At 41.4% G+C, this 16,667-nt stretch overlaps 1 protein-coding gene across 1 annotated transcript; it reads right to left on the bottom strand.

Annotated features, from left to right (window-relative positions):
* Positions 1-244: 244 nt before the first annotated feature.
* On the bottom strand, positions 245-1,582 carry LOC141392080 (phospholipase B1, membrane-associated-like). The gene has a single exon (XM_073965037.1). The coding sequence runs from the start codon at positions 1,580-1,582 to the stop codon at positions 245-247; it is 1,338 nt and encodes a 445-aa protein (XP_073821138.1).
* Positions 1,583-16,667: the final 15,085 nt, after the last annotated feature.

Here is a 16,667-nt window from a genome sequence, read left to right as displayed (position 1 = left end):
ACCCATTAATAACCCGAAATGACAATTCACACTCATGTTTGTGAACATGTCTATCAATCAACTACATTGATTTGAAAAGGGTATATCGTCGCTCAAAGTTTAGCGTTTTTAGTAGACTCGATGGTTGCCCCTAAGGGCTCAGATAAGTTTTTTTGCTTTACATTTTATTAAAACACATAACAAATAAATAACAAAGACTACACTAAACAAATATATGAAAATAGTTTTCCTTAATTTAAATAACTTAATTCAAATATCCTGAAATACTGTTCCTTAATGTTGCTATGTACGGCCTCTGGGCAGTGGGACACTCAAAGTATTGCAGAGGCTCTCGTATCGTTTCATCCTTTCGTCCCGGCACCTGTAACATATTATTCCACAAAGCATTAGCCGCAGCGGCATGACCCAATTGACTGAAATGAAAACAATCACTGGAGAAAAATCGCAAATCAACATCACCGTTGGGTAGTCGCGGCAATTGGGCATTTGCCATAAACGGTTGATAGAGAACGGTAAAATCCTGCGTTTGAAAGGCTGGAAGCGCTGCTACATATTCATCAATTGCCTGCCAACGTGTAAAGTACTCGGAAGCAATACGCAGCGAAGTGTCATTATGGGCAGCAGAGAAAACACAACGACAGAGCAATGTCTGGACAAACTTACATTGCAGGGGTACATTGCGTATTTGGCCCAATGTGGTCACCATATTGGGGGCGGGTAATAAATTCACCACTAATCGTGGCACATTATCACGCAGCAAAGTAAGGGCATCAATTAAATCAACTTCATGTTGCCTTAGTTTGTCCCACAAATGTTTGGTTTGGCATAAATCCGTGCACAAATCCAGGCTGCCAACGAAAATAGTTAACAATTTCCAATCTTGTTGCATGTTCACATTGGGATCATTCTTAAGGCGTTGTATTAAGACTTGAGCCTGATACACCAAATCTCTTGACATCACCATTGGCTCGGCAATGTTCAGGTTTGAGCCCTTTTCTTTAACCAAAACATTATCAACAGAAAAACCATACAAATTTGGATTGAACACTTTCAAGATGTTGGGTAAGGTTAGCACGGTCCTCCAATTGGCAATGCCACCGCCTGAAAAGGCCAAACCACGGAACTCTGCTGCCATATTGATGAATGTCTTGGAGTATATGCCATTGCCGGCAGTTAACGAATCTCCTATGGCGGCCACGACATCAATGTCTCCTGGCCTCAATTGATGAACCGAAGTTGGTCTCCTCTCCGATCTGGTATTATTCAAGGGACATGGAAAATCTTCAAATTGACTTGGTTTTTGTACTTTTCCTCTCTTCCAGTTATTGTGATACAAATGATAGAATTTTTTATCGGAATATTTGAGGAAACCTTTGCGTATTAAGGTGACCACATCACGAAAAATATCATCCAGATTGGTTACCAAAAGTTTACCATCATCAGCTTCTTTCAAATCAAATTTACCCTTGCGTATACCGGATTGGGTGATTAGCCTATCAATGTCCTTGTGTTGGAAGCCTTCATTGATGGCACATAAAGTTAGCAGAAGAAAGATGCTGAGAGGGATGCTGTGATAGTGCATTCTGAAAGGGAAGTAAAATAAATTGTAAGACCCGAATAGACAAAAATTAAATTTATTTTTTTTTTACTTTTGTTCGTTTGACTAGTAAAACTCCGTTCTAAACACCACCAAGTTTAGTTCCTAACTAAATAAAATTTTAAATAGAACCGCAGCTATTTCACAGTATTTGAATACAAATGTAGATGTCATTTCGATAGAATTAGATAAACAGCATAGCTAAACTAACGATGAACTTGAGGTCAGGCTTGATGACATTTACACATTGGAACCCTGAACCAGCGAGACAAAGTTATGCCAAAGCATAAACTAAATTTAGTTGTAAATTTTAAAGCACAATGACACAAAATGCTGGAAATCTACACCCAACTAAAAATTATATGAAATGTTGTACTTAACGACGTATGTCATACACACACCGACGCTAAAAATCAACGATGATACTAGAATCTTTATTACTTTACCAAAAGCATAATTTAATGTGCCATTGCCAATTTGTAGTTGAATGTTTTTATGTCGTTTGCTAGCTCCGAACATTACAAGACGCAGTCCAAAAGAGACGATTAACAGGAAAGTAACTAATGTATCGACAAGAAGACTTAGTAGATAAAAATTCCTTCTAGAGTGGCAGAAAAGATTTCGTTATGAAAAATCCGTGTACCTGACATAGGGTACGGAAGGAGTCAGGGAACGATCCTGATTGAGAAAAGATCGTACCAGAAGTGTAGGCGGAGGATAAGCTCTCCTATTGTACCAGTCTATTATATACAGGCATACATATGTCGTTTATGTTTGCCTCTAGTGACACATCCATGCAAATGTATGGGGATAGAAGTCAAGTTTGGAACTGTTGAGGCTGAATTGCTTGACGAACTCCTGCCACCGATTACACTATGCAACAAAATGGAGGTGAAAGTCTGGGGAAGAGATAATTCCTTTTGGGGATGGAGGTCCTTGGTGAGTATATTAAGAACCTTGAAGGACAGATCCGCCGTGAGTCGAACTTTCGAGTTATGACATGATGAATATTTTGCTGGAGACGCTATAAGCCCTCAGGAATTAGCGTTATATCTTTGTTAGCTGTTGCTTTAGCTTATTTTTGAGATTACATGTGTTCAGTCAAATCGAATGAGGATTATTTTCGTAGAGCACTTCGACCTTCTAACTCGCTTCCTTCAATGTCCTTTTCGTCCTTTGTTTTAAGATCCGCTATAAAAGTACTACAAGATGTCATTTTTCAGCTTCGAAATGTTCTGCAACAATGTCCCTCAGAAAATTTTATGTACGACTCTCGCGACAAAATCGATTAGTTGTCAATGAGAGCCGTACCTAAAATTTTCTGAGCGACATTGTTGCAGAACATTTCGAAGCTGAAAAATGTCATCTTGTAGTACTTTTATAGCGGATCTTACAAACAAAGGACGAAAAGGACATTGAAGGAAGCGAGTTAGAAGGTCGGAGTGCTCTACGAAAATAATCCTCATTCGATTTGACTGAATACATGTCATCTCAAAAATAAGCTAAAGCAACAGTGAACAAAGATATAACGCTAATTATTCAGGGTCTCCACCAAAAACTTCATCACGCCATAACGCGGAAGTTCGACTCACGGCGGATCTGTGCTTCGGGGTTCTTAATATACTCACCAAGGGCTTTCATCACCAAAAGGAATAATCTCTTCCCCAAAATATGTGTACACAATGTTAACAGCTGTACTCTAGGTTATAAGCCCAAGATAAGCTCATTATTCGAAGGTCATAACCGGCTGATACTAGGGGATTTTAATCCACATATATTGCGCATTCCGTTCTAGGTAATGACTAGACATCGGATTTTTGCATGTTTTTTATTTCTCATCCGATTGGACTCAAATTTTGGATCTAGGCGTTTTGAGGGTCAATTTTTCGATATTTGGGGTCATATCAAAAATATGCAAAAAATATGCAAAAAATATGCAAAATATATGCAAAAAATATGCAAAAAATATGCCAAAAAATATGCAAAATATGCAAAAAATATGCAAAATATGCAAAAAATATGCAAAATATGCAAAAAATATGCAAAATATGCAAAAAATATGCAAAATATGCAAAAAATATGCAGAATATGCAAAAAATATGCAAAATATGCAAACAGTTTTTGGTCGAAAATCTTCAAAAAAGTCGTAAAATTTACAATTAAAGTTGGAAAAAAGCATCAAAAAACATTAAAGTGTCCTAAATTAAGACTGTTGGCCATTTAACGTCGATTTTTTTAGCAGATTATTGCATTATTGATACCTCTTACGACGGTATGGTGTAGGGTATATGGTATTGTAATACTATTTTTATTGTTAAACTATGCAAAAATATAAAATTTGATAAAATATCAATTATTTTATGTAAATTTAATATTTTCTTTGTCTTAATTTGTACATTAGGCTGGTTTTAACTCAAAGGGAAGAAATCGATGTCGGATTTTTTAGGCGGGAGTGCCGCTTAGATTAGATTTTAGATAGATTTAAGATTAAGATTGCCAATTGAGCACCATTGGGATAAGTTAACACGTGCTACTGGAGCCTCGAAGTTATGAAAATCTCGTCGCTCTCGGCGACCCATATCTGTGGAACGGTTAAAGGTATTTGCCCGTATTATGCATTTAATTAAAGGCCATTCTGTTTATTTTATATTCAAAAACAAAATTCGTGAGTATTACTGAATTCGAGATAGAAAGCCAGTGTCCCGATTGATGTGACTAGGTCGAAAATGGAGCCTACTGGGTATAGCCGACTACTTGGAGAACGCATTGTTTTAGTAATTAATTGGTTGTAATCTGTGGTGAGCTCGACTCTGAGTTAATGTGACTTTTTTATGAATTTCGAACAATTGTTCTTTTGTATGTTTGGGTCGAATATTTCCGGAGAAGTTTCCGTCTTCGCTTTGTTAAGATTTTTGTCGCCATTTGACTCTTTACGGTGTTTTGCACTGTCGGATCAAACAATGCCAAGCCAACAAGTTCAGGACTAAGATACCACAGGTGATTTATCATTTTTTATTTCCTTTTTCTGTCAATGTTTTCGTATTTCAATAGATTTTCAATGAGGTCTAGGTCTTCTTTTGATGCTAAACGCTTCGTAAAATCTGAAGAACCATCTGTCCCGAAAATAATCAAGCGCAGCTTCAACAAAAACTCCTAACCATGAAATTGTCATTGCTGCTGGACCCCTGTAAAGTGTCCTATAGGAACGTTAGTCGTATCATTTTTTCTACAGTAGAAGCTCTCGGAGAGGACCCCAACAAATATATGATCTTTAGAAGCTTTATCCGTTTATTCCGGAGAATAAACATTGAAAAATGCTAGCAACAACTTCAAGGAAGATACCCCAAAACAAGGCTATTTGCGTGCACTGGCATGGAAAACTATTACCAGGTATTCCCAAAACAGTGCAGAAAGAACGGGTTGCTGGTCTGGTATGGGGGTAAAGGACAACTCCTGGGCGTTCCTGAAACTGACAATAGCTCAGGGGAGAAACAAGTCTTAGCAGTGTACGAATGCCTAGAATAATGGGGTCTTAACAGCTTGAGCAGATGTTAAGTCGAGAGCTTCTGTAGCAGCGTACAGATTTATAAGAAGTATTGTTGAGAGGGATTTTTGACTGCAAGTTTGGCAGCACATCCGGACATCAAACAAACATATTCACGCGATTTCTATAAGAATAGTCTGCAATTGACAAATCCAAGTTCGATGTAGGCGAAAATGTTTTAAAACTACTTCCCAGCTGACTTCCCAAGAACAAGAGGTCGTAGAAGCACTTTGTGTTTTCATCTTTCGAGCCCGGTTTAACGCGCCCAGAACGTTTCTTATTTTGTTTATTTATTTTGTATCAAAGGACAACAACTGAGTGTTATAAATGAGAGTGTGGGTTATTGATTTTACAAAACTTACAATGAACAAGATAATGGTTATGTAGATATAATATTGGATGGATTGGGTAAACATAATCAATATGTTGAAAAGGATTAGAGACAATGGATTGAGTTTAATACAAAAAATAGTGAAAACGAAATTCAGAAATATTTTTTAGGTCCAAAATAAGACCTAAACCGCATTGTAGATTTATTGAAATACGAAACAAATATCAGATAAAGGAAATAACAAAATGATATATCATCTGTGGTATCTTAGTCCTGAACTTGTTGGCCTGATCTGATAGTTCAAACCACCGTATAGAGCCAAATGCGACAAAAATCTTAACAAAGTAAGCAGAAGAAAATGGAAAAAACCATACTAATAGTACGGTTACACTAGAGATTTTTTTGTCGGGTTAACCCACTTCGAAAGGATTTATTTGACGTTTGCGCTATAGAATTGACATTTGAAGTCCAAACCCACTGGGTTAATCCGGCTAAGTGTAACCGGGGTATAACAAAAGAACAACTGCCGAAATTTCCAGAAAAAGTCTACCAGGCGCAATTACTTGTTGATCAAGAGATTAAGCATTAACTCAGAATTTCTTGAAAAAAAACCTGTAACTTGACCACAGCACATCAATTACCAGGAAGGGTAAAGGATGTTAAACAACTTGAAAGTTGTGAACGACATAGCAGAGCAAGGAGTCGAGTTCATCACCAAGTAGTCATTTTTACCCAGATGTCTCTCTCACATTATGTCAGCCCCTTAAATAAATTTAAATATGAACAAAATGTAAAAGACATTTGTTTTGATTCCCAAAAATTGATAATATGGGAAGAAATAAAAATTGATTTAGAAAATTAGGTTACAATGTTTTATTTATAAAAGCACTTAAAACTAGAACATAATTATTAATGATGGATTCTCTCAAATAAAACGCTGGTGGCCGTTTAATATTGCCACAATTTTTAATTTAAATGCAAGCGTTTTATTTGAGAGATTTAATCATTAAAAAATATTTTCTAGTTTTAAGTGCATTTGTAAATAAAACACTGTAACTTATTTTTTTTTTATTTTTAACTTTTCAGCATTTAATTTTTTTGACCACTGGGAACCTCATAACCGTTATATAGGGGCTATACTAAAACCTTGACCTGAGTCCAACATTTTTAGTGAGGAAGTTTCTGTACCATTGGGAACCCCAAATGCCAAGTTATAGCCAATTCGGCCTAAAAATTTAACCAGAATCCTTAAAATACTTTAAATCGGGTGGTACCGCTATATGGGGGCTCTAAGAAAAAAATGGACCCATATTGGTTATGGTTTCATATTCCTGTATAGTCATCCAAGTCTGAAATATGTGCAAAGTTTTAGTTCGATTGGTCAACTACAACTGTGTGGAAAATAAGTTACTAGATTTGATCTAAACAGACACAAAAGCAAATTAAATTAAACACTGTAAAAAGGGTTTTTTTCACAATAGACTCCATTTTCACCCTAAGGCGTTTTCGGGACATTGTCTTTATTATCTTGAATTCAGTACTACTTACGTATTTTGTTGTTCGGCAAGAAATATCAAGAATAGTATGACATTTAATTTAATGCATAACACGGGCAAATAGTTTTAACCGTTTCATAGATATGGGTAGCTGAAGTCTTCAAATAGCCAAAAAGTCGAGATTTTCATAACTACGAGGACCCAGTGGCATGTGTTAACATATTCCAATTGTGCTCAAACTTTAACAATCTTAAAATCTAACCAAACTAAACACTTTAGGGGAGTGCCGCATAAAAAAAAAATCCGACATCGATGTTTTCCCTTTGAGTTAAAACCAGACTAATGCAACAAATTAAGACAAAGAAAATATTGAATTTTAAATAAAATATTTGACAATTTAACAAATTTTATATTTTTTAATAGGTTAATAATAAAAAATGGTATTACAATATACATATAACCATATTTTTATATCCACACTGTGGTAAGGGGTCTCAATAGCATAATAATCTGCTAAAAAAGCGACGTTAAACGGCCAACAATTTTAATTTAGGACACTTTGATGATTTTTCCCAACTTTAATTGTCAATTTTACGACTTTTATGACGATTTTCGGCCAAAAACTGTTTGCATATTTTGCATATTTTTTGCATATTCTGCATATTTTTTGCATATTTTGCATATTTTTTGCATATTTTGCATATTTTTTGCATATTTTGCATATTTTTTGCATATTTTGCATATTTTTTTGCATATTTTGTGCATATGCAAAATATGCAAATATGCAAAATAAATACAAAATATGACCCTGCCATTGAATTTAGATTTCTTTGAAACGAATTTTGGTCCAATCAGAATCTTCGTATCTCTATTATTAAAAAATATGCAAATATGCAAAATCCGATGTCTAGTAATGACAGATTTATAGCCCAACGTTTCTCATAGTAAAATAGGACGACCCCACCAGAACTAGTGGAGAGTGCCACAGTTCGCCAGGTAGAACCATCGCCAGTATCCCACCGAAATGGCTGGGTGCCACATTTGTGCAATGGTCAAGGTTAGATTGCCCTGCCAGGCAACATCAACATTTTCAACGGTGGCAAAATACCCCTCAGTAATGTTGGCGACATTTCCTGAGTATTTCAGCCATGTAAAACTTATCTACAAAAGTGGTGTCGTAAGACACGCAGTTCGGACTCGGCGATAAAGAGTAGGTCCCATATCATTGAGCTAATATGAATCGGGGTGCACTCATTGATATGAGAGAAGCCTCCCCTGTCCCGTCTGGGATGTTTGTGGGAAAAATAGCTAAAATTTGGTATTAAGTCTTCGATAGGGGTATGGAACTTTACAAATGAAATTTGTCCGCATAAGTCCACGTCTTCATATAGCCCCCATAGAACGGTACCTACCGATATGCGGTATTTTGAAATTTGTAGCCTCAATATCCCACCGAAATGACTGAAATTTGGTATTTAGTCTTCGTTTGGGGGTATAAAACTTTCCACCTGAAATTTTTCGGTATAGGTTTTGAAGGTTGTGGCTTCAATATCCCACCGAAATGACTGAAATTTGGCATTTTGTCTTCGTTGGGAGTATAAAACTTTCCACCTGAAATTTGTCGGTATAGGTCCACGTCTTCATATAAACCCCATAGAACAATACCTCCCGATTTTCGGTATATTGAAGGTTGTGACCTACCGAACTGACTGAAATTTGCTATTTAGTCTTCATTGGGGGTATAAAACTTTCCACCTGAAATTTTTCGGTATAGGTCCACGTCTTCATATAGACCCCATAGAGCAATACCTCCCGGTTTTCGGTGTTTTGAAGGTTGTGGCTTCAATATCCCTCCGAAATGGGTGAAATTTGGTGTTAAGTTTTCCTTAGGTGTATAAAACTTTTTACCTGAAATTTCTCGGTATAGGTCCACGTCTTCATATAGAAGGGTACCTCCATATTTCCGGTATTTTGATGGTTGTTGCCTCAATATCCCGCCGAAATGGCTGAAAGTTGGTATTAAGTCTTCCTTGGGGGTAACAAACTGTCCACTTAAAATTTGTCGGTTTAGGCCTTCATATACCCCCCATAGTACGATACCTCCCGGTATTTTGAAGGTCTATATTAAAACCTTAACGTGTACTGACAAATTTCTGAGAGTATTTTGTAGCCCAAAGGAAGACTAAATACTAAATTTCAAACATCTCGGTGTGATAACACTTTGACACAAAATGGAACTAAAAGTCTGGGGGTGGAAAATTCCTTTTGGAGATGAAAGTCCTTGATTAGTATATTAAGAACCCAAAAGGAAATTTTCGCCATAGGTCAAGTTTCTGAGATATCGCCTGATATTTTTTTTTTTTTGATTTTTCCCCTATAATACATGGGAAAATAGCTTCATATCTCTCTTTGGCGTTATTGTAGCTTCCTTTTGCGTATACATTGTAACGACAAGTTACCTCCGTTTGCTGGGATGCGCTCGCGGGGGTAGGGCTCGCCACAGAAAATTTATATTTGCAGTGACTGAGAGTGAAACTATATGGTTTGAGATACAAATTCTGTGCAAGATCTTTATTGATGTGTTTATAGGACTTCACAAAGGTTATGATATAGGGAAACTTAGTCTACGATGGTAACGCTGCACGGCTGCGGATCTAGTTCGGGCTTATGCTCGGGAACAAGGACGGCTTGTTGTACCTCGGCTTTCGTTGCTTGGCGCCGTCGGAAATATCCGTCTATCGGCTCCGTCTCAGGAGGGTTGAAGTTTCAGCTGTGTCCACGTGGCAGTTCTTTGTGTCGCGTTCCTATGAGCTTGGAGATTTCCGATGTCTGTTGGATTTTGCGTTCTGTCTACTATTATATATTATGGTCGATGGTCTCGTCGAGTCAAGGACTCGCGGGTAGATTTAACAACTTTTCAGATATTATCGTCTATGGCCACGTCGACTCAAAGACTCTCGGTTGAATTTAACAAATTTTGATGTGTTAAAGTCTATGGCCACGTCGACTCAAAGACTCGCGGTTGAATTTAACAAATTTTTAGATATTATAGTCTATGGCCACGTCGACTCAAAGACTCCCGGTTGAATTTAACAAATTTTGATGTGTTAAAGTCTATGGCCACGTCGACTCCAAGACTCGCGGTTGAATTTAACAAATTTTGATGTGTTAAAGTCTATGGCCACGTCGACTCAAAGACTCGCGGTTGAATTTAACAAATTTTTAGATATTATAGTCTATGGCCACGTCGACTCATAGACTCGCAGTTGAATTTAACAAATTTTGATGTGTTAAAGTCTATGGCCACGTCGACTCAAAGACTCGCGGTTGAATTTAACAAATTTTTAGATATTATAGTCTATGGCCACGTCGACTCAAAGACTCTCGGTTGAATTTAACAAATTTTGATGTGTTAAAGTCTATGGCCACGTCGACTCAAAGACTCGCGGTTGAATTTAACAAATTTTTGGATATTATAGTCTATGGCCACGTCGACTCAAAGACTCTCGGTTGAATTTAACAAATGTTGATATGTTATAGTCTATGGTCACGTCGACTCAAAGACTCGCGGTTGAATTTAACAAATTTTGATGTGTTAAAGTCTATGGCCACGTCGACTCAAAGACTCGCGGTTGAATTTAACAAATTTTGATGTGTCAAAGTCTATGGCCACGTCGACTCAAAGACTCGCGGTTGAATTTAACAAATTTTTAGATATTATAGTCTATGGCCACGTCGACTCATAGACTCGCGGTTGAATTTAACAAATTTTGATGTGTTAAAGTCTATGGCCACGTCGACTCAAAGACTCGCGGTTGAATTTAACAAATTTTTAGATATTATAGTCTATGGCCACGTCGACTCAAAGACTCTCGGTTGAATTTAACAAATTTTGATGTGTTAAAGTCTATGGCCACGTCGACTCAAAGACTCGCGGTTGAATTTAACAAATTTTTTTGGATATTATAGTCTATGGCCACGTCGACTCAAAGACTCTCGGTTGAATTTAACAAATGTTGATATGTTATAGTCTATGGTCACGTCGACTCAAAGACTCGCGGTTGAATTTAACAAATTTTTAGATATTATAGTCTATGGCCACGTCGACTCAAAGACTCGCGATAGAATTTAATAAATTTTCATATGTTAATCACTATTCGCACTATCACACTGTTTCACTGTGTCAACTCACCTCCTGTTTACCACTTTCTGTTGATGTCGCTGCTGGTAGCACTTGTTCGTTCAATGGCGGGCGGTACACGACTGATCCCTACTTTGACTATTCGCTCGCTTTTATAGCCTGGTATTGCTTTCCAGGTTTCTTTCCAACAGCCTTCCCGACGCTGCCGCTCTGCTTCTATTCTTACCACGTGGCCTCTCGGATAACGGGACCTTGTTTGTGTTTTGAGTAACGGGACCGGGCTAGTAACTAAACAATTGGTCGATCCCAAGCCACGTGTTTTGGACTCAACTGTACCTGTAGTTTTGCCCCCCTGTTCGGCAATAATGAAACATTGTATGGAGTATAGAAATAGGCTTTAATGACACCCAAAAGAAAATAAAAGAAAAAACAAAAGAAAAGATATTTCCGAAATAAAATATAAATCAAAAAAAAAAGGAAAAAAAAACAAATTCTGGACTCCACCAGGTCATCCCGTTTGGACATAGGCTTTGTGTGGCCGAAAATGAGGGACGATTTTCGTCCTCACACTACCCCTCCTTCATCGGGGGTGGATGGTGACTGATCCGACGCGGGTAATTAATATGCGGAACCATTGGTCCGCCACCGTAACTAGCGCCTTGGTCCGCTTGCCCGGCTTCCATGCCTTCAACTCCGCCGCAACATGGTTCTCCAACTGCCGCTTCACATCTTCCGGCAGTTTCACTGGACAGCTGAACGTTTGCTCCGCCACTTTCTCCACAGTTTTCTCCGAGGTTCCACCCGTATTCAATTGCTCATCCCCTCCGAGGTCCAGCGATGAGGCCATTACCGACATGGCAGACGACGATGTCGATGACCTGGGTGAATATACGGCAGAATACATGGATCCCCGTTCTGCTGGGCGGCCATGTGCCAGTTCCAGGAAAGCCGTGTTGTAGTCTGCCGCTGACGCCGTTGATGATGGGCTACTAATGGCATCTCGTGTCTTCCGGGGTGGCGTCACAAAGTCGTTGGGGATGAAGATTGGCTGGTGCAGCAACGTTGGGTCTTCCGTCTCTTGGGGCAACTCAGGGCCAGAGGCCGTGGGTGATGGGCAGAACTTCCACCGATGGATGACCTTCTCATATGACCTGGCTATTTGCACTACCATGTTGATGGCCGCGGCGTAGAAGGGCGACACGACAGGCGTCGCCACGTGGGAAGGGGGTTTGCTTGCTCGGGTTGGTGTGACATCCTCGGTTCCGCTCGAGAGCTCGATCACCTCATCCTCGGACACCAGGTTGATGACTTCCGGCTCGGAGATGGGGGAAGTTATAGGCTGGTATGGCTTCCTGGCGGGGGTATCTACAACCTCTACTAGGGAATCCCTGAGCGGTGTGGTTGAGCCTCCTTGATCTTTGCTTTCGTCTGGCAGCTTCAGTTGGGCCAGTTCGCTTTCGGTAAGCCGATTCACCACCACGTAACACTCGGCCAAAGAATGTATGGGGTCCAGGGGTACTTGTCGCGGTAGTGTGCTGATGCGGATCGTCGGCGTCCGTGCCTCAAGCTGCATGTAGCGCTCCTTATAGAACGCCTTGGTAAGTGTCTTGGTCGGTTTACGGCTTCGTTTACCCATTGTAGTCAAGATAAATCTGTGGAAGAGATGGAGACGGGCGAAAATAACAGAAATTACTTCGAGTGCATGGTTTGATTATTAGCGGAAAAGGATGGATTAGTAGTTACGTAAGGTTTGAGTTCACTTATATGTGCGTTGCGAGTATTGTCGGTTTGAGGGTCGAGAACGCGAACGATCACGGGTGATACGAAGCTCACAACTCGATAAGGCCCACCGTATTTAGGTGCCAACTTGGCTGCGAAACTTTCCACGGCTTTCGAAAGTGGGTGTTGTTTAACAAGAACTAGGTCTCCTATCTTCGGCCTCCAGGGTCGTCTTCGTAGGTTAAAGTGCCTGCGTTGATCCTCGGCTGCTCTACCTAAATGATGTCTAACCAGCTTGAAGACCTCCTGTAGTTCCTTAGATTTTTGCTCGGGGTTGCACACTGCTGTGCCTGTGCCTGGTACAACTTCATCGAAGAGGGCGGCCGGCAACCGAGGTTCTCGTCCTTGCACCAAATACGCAGGACTATATCCGGTCGACTCAGATGTACTCGTATTCAGGGCTAAGCTTATTTCTGGGAGGCTTTCATCCCATTTGTTATGCTCGTTGCGTGCTATCTGAGCGATCATAGTTTTAATCGTACGGTTTGCTCGTTCGGTCGGGTTTTCTTGGGAGTGTACGGGGCTGTAAATTGTTGCCGTACTCCTATTTCTTCAAGATATTTACTTAAGCTCTTGCTTGCAAACTGGCTCCCGTTGTCAGTAACTAACACCTTTGGCGTTCCGAACCGCGCTAGTATCCGCTCTCGGAATCCTTTTATGACATTCTCTGCGGTGGCCTTGCGCAGTGGTACCAACTCAATCCACTTGGTAAACCGGTCGAACAAGACTAGCAGCATTGTATTCCCGTGTTTCGTTCGCGGTAAAGGTCCAACAAAATCCGCGCATACAGTTGCCCACGGCTCTTCGGGTATCGTAACTAGCATTTCTCCTGCGGGTGCTACTTGGCATGGCTTGTATTGTTGGCACGATTGACAACTCCGAACAAAATTAGCTACGTCACGTACCATTCCCGGCCAGTAGTATCTGTTGCAAACCCGGTTGATCGTCTTCCGAATTCCTAGGTGTCCTGCGGCGGGCTGGTCGTGGTTCTCTTTCAAAACACGTTCTCGCAAATGTGTCGCCACACACAACTTCCATGGGGTGCAATCTTCATCATTCGGGTGTCTGGCGATATGTCGGAACAGTTGGTTGTCAATGACGAGGAAATCGGAGAATTTTTCTGGTTTGAGTCTCACCTCCTCCATCTTCTTTGTCAGCCAAGGGCACGTAGGCTTATCATCTACTACGGCTCTCTGCAGCGTTTCGAGGGGTTGCCGCGATAAAGCATCGGCGACCACGTTGTATCTGCCCTTCCTGTATTGTACGGTAAATTTGTACTGCTGCAACTCGAGTGCCCACCGTGCCAAACGTCCGGTGGGGGTATCAATGGAGTTCAGCCACTTCAGCGACAAATGGTCAGTGATAACTTGGAACTGATACCCTTCTAAATACGGCCGCATTTTACGAATACCCCACACGATGGCCAGACACTCCTTCTCCGTGGCTGAATAGTTTTTTTCAGCTCCATTGAGTGTCCTACTCGCATATGCGATCACACGTTCGCCTTCCTCTAATTCTTGGGTCAGTACGGCTCCCAAACCGCATTCGCTGGCATCCGTCTGCAACTTAAATGGTTTCGAAAAATCCGGGCATGCCAACACCGGAGCCTCGGTGAGTCTCGCCTTTAGGATCTCAAAGACAGTGTGTTGGTCCTCTGTCCATTTCCAGTGTTTGCCCTTCTTAAGCTGCGATGTTAAAGGATAAGCTAAAGTGGCAAATTCCGGAACAAAACGGCGATACCACGACACTACTCCCAGAAATCGACGCAGCTCCTTCAGGTTAGTTGGCGCCGCCATTTCTTGAATTGCCGCCACTTTATCCGGGTCTGTATGAATGCCCTCTCCACTGACAACATGACCAAGATATCTGGTCTCCCGCTTGAAGAACTCGCATTTCTCCGGATTTATTTTCAGGTTGGCCGCTCTAAGACGGCGGAAGACTTCAGCTAGGTTCGCAAGATGTTCATCCAGAGTTTTACCCGTCACAATGATGTCATCGAGATATGCAAACGCAAAAGGTTCCAGTTCCGGACCGATGACGCTGTCCAGCGCCCGTTGGAATGTAGCCGGAGCTGAGTGGAGTCCAAAGGGCATAACACGCCATTGATACAATCCGCGGCCGGCGACCGTAAATGCTGTGTATTTCTTGCTATCTTCCTCCATTGGTATTTGCCAATACCCATCTTTCAAATCGAGGCTACTGACGTACCTGGCTTCTCGGAGTCTATCTAGGATGGAGGAGATTCTCGGCAATGGGTAAGCGTCAGGGTCGGAGCGGCTGTTAAGATGACGGAAATCCATACATAGCCTCCAGGTTCCGTTCTTCTTTTTGGCTAGTGTAATTGGAGAGCTATACGCACTTCGTGATGGTTCGATGTAACCCTTAGCCAACAGTTCGTTAATTTTCTCGTCGATTATCGCTTGCATAGCCGGATTCCGTGGCGCATACCGCATCTTAAATGGCCGGTCATCAGTGAGTACGATTTTATGCCTCGCAACAGTTGACAGCCCATGCAATTCTCTAAACTTCTGTAGCTCCGTGTCTAAGAATGTTTGGATTCTATGCTGGTCTTGGGGACTATGATCTCCTAGTACGACTTTGCCAGGTCCATGTTCTCCATCGGCTGTGTTGACCGGTTCTTGCCTTTTCGAATCGTCCTTCGTGACCGTGAGGTGCAGGATTCTTTCTGTGGTATAGTTGGATGTGATCGGCGTGTCAAACTTACATGTATGACCCGCGCATGTAATTTGAGCGTTGCATTTCCTCAACCAATCTAACCCGAGTATAACATCCTCAGTTGTCTGTGGCATAATCAGGAATCTTTCACGGGTAATATCGTTTCCGACCAAAACGTCTACTTCCAGGGCGGAGTTGACATGTTGATGGGTGCCATCTGCCATGGTAACAATAGAGCTGTGCGCTAACCGAGTGCTGGTCTTTTCGATTCTCTGTGCGAATTCCCTGCTGATGAAACATTTTGTCGCTCCTGTATCTACGGTCGCATCTACATGAACCCCGCCGATGACAACTGACGCAACCAACCTAGACGACTCGAGGCGTAACTTGGTTTTTACTGGGGGTTTTGATTCGCCTCGGGACTCGTAACCCCGCTTCCGATACGAGTCCACTCCGAGTTTCCCGACCGACGCCGGCAGCATTGGATGGTTCTTACCTCTCGCCGACCACAAACCCAACAGAAAAGGATGGGTACTCCGTCACAATTGTATGCGAAATGGCCGTCTCGCCCGCAGCGCCTACAGGCAGTCCGGGGATTTATTCGGGGCAATTGACTTTCCTGTCGCTCTTCCGGGTCCATCCGGCGATGTTGCTCTCGTGTGGTCGGTGGTAACGCGGGTATACCCTCCATATCTTCCGCCATTCCCAGCAGATCCTCCAGGGTAAGAAAGTCTCTCCTTCGTATATACCACTGGTACTCGGGAAGCGCATTACGGAAAATCTTCTCTACCTTCTGGGCCTCTGTAAGGTTGCTGTGTCTCATAAGGTTCTGCATGTGGAGTGAAAAGTTCTTGAATGTTTCTCGTGGTTTTTGCCTTCTCTTCCGTATCTCTTCCTCCAGGTGTTCGAAATACCGTAGCGGAAGGAAGAACTTAAGTAACGCTTCTCGGAAACTCTCCCACGTACTCCAATGTTTGTTGTTGTTTCGGTACCATACTAGCGCTTTACCTCTCAGTACCTCCGGCATAACTGCCGGTAATAGATTTGTCTCTAGGCCATACATAGTGGTGAGCTCCTCGATCCTCTCTAAGAAGTCCCAGGGC

The sequence above is a fragment of the Musca autumnalis genome, unplaced genomic scaffold (assembly GCF_047663935.1).
Source record: "Musca autumnalis isolate F117 unplaced genomic scaffold, ASM4766393v1 scaffold_2, whole genome shotgun sequence".
Lineage (NCBI taxonomy): Eukaryota > Metazoa > Arthropoda > Insecta > Diptera > Muscidae > Musca > Musca autumnalis.
The sequence above is the reverse complement of the archived record's forward strand: the minus strand, read 5'-3'. Positions and strand labels throughout refer to the sequence as shown.

Coding starts and splice junctions, on each gene's coding strand:
- LOC141392080 (XM_073965037.1), bottom strand. CDS start 1,582: ATGCACTATCACAGCATCCCTCTCAGCATCTTTCTTCTGCTAACTTTA.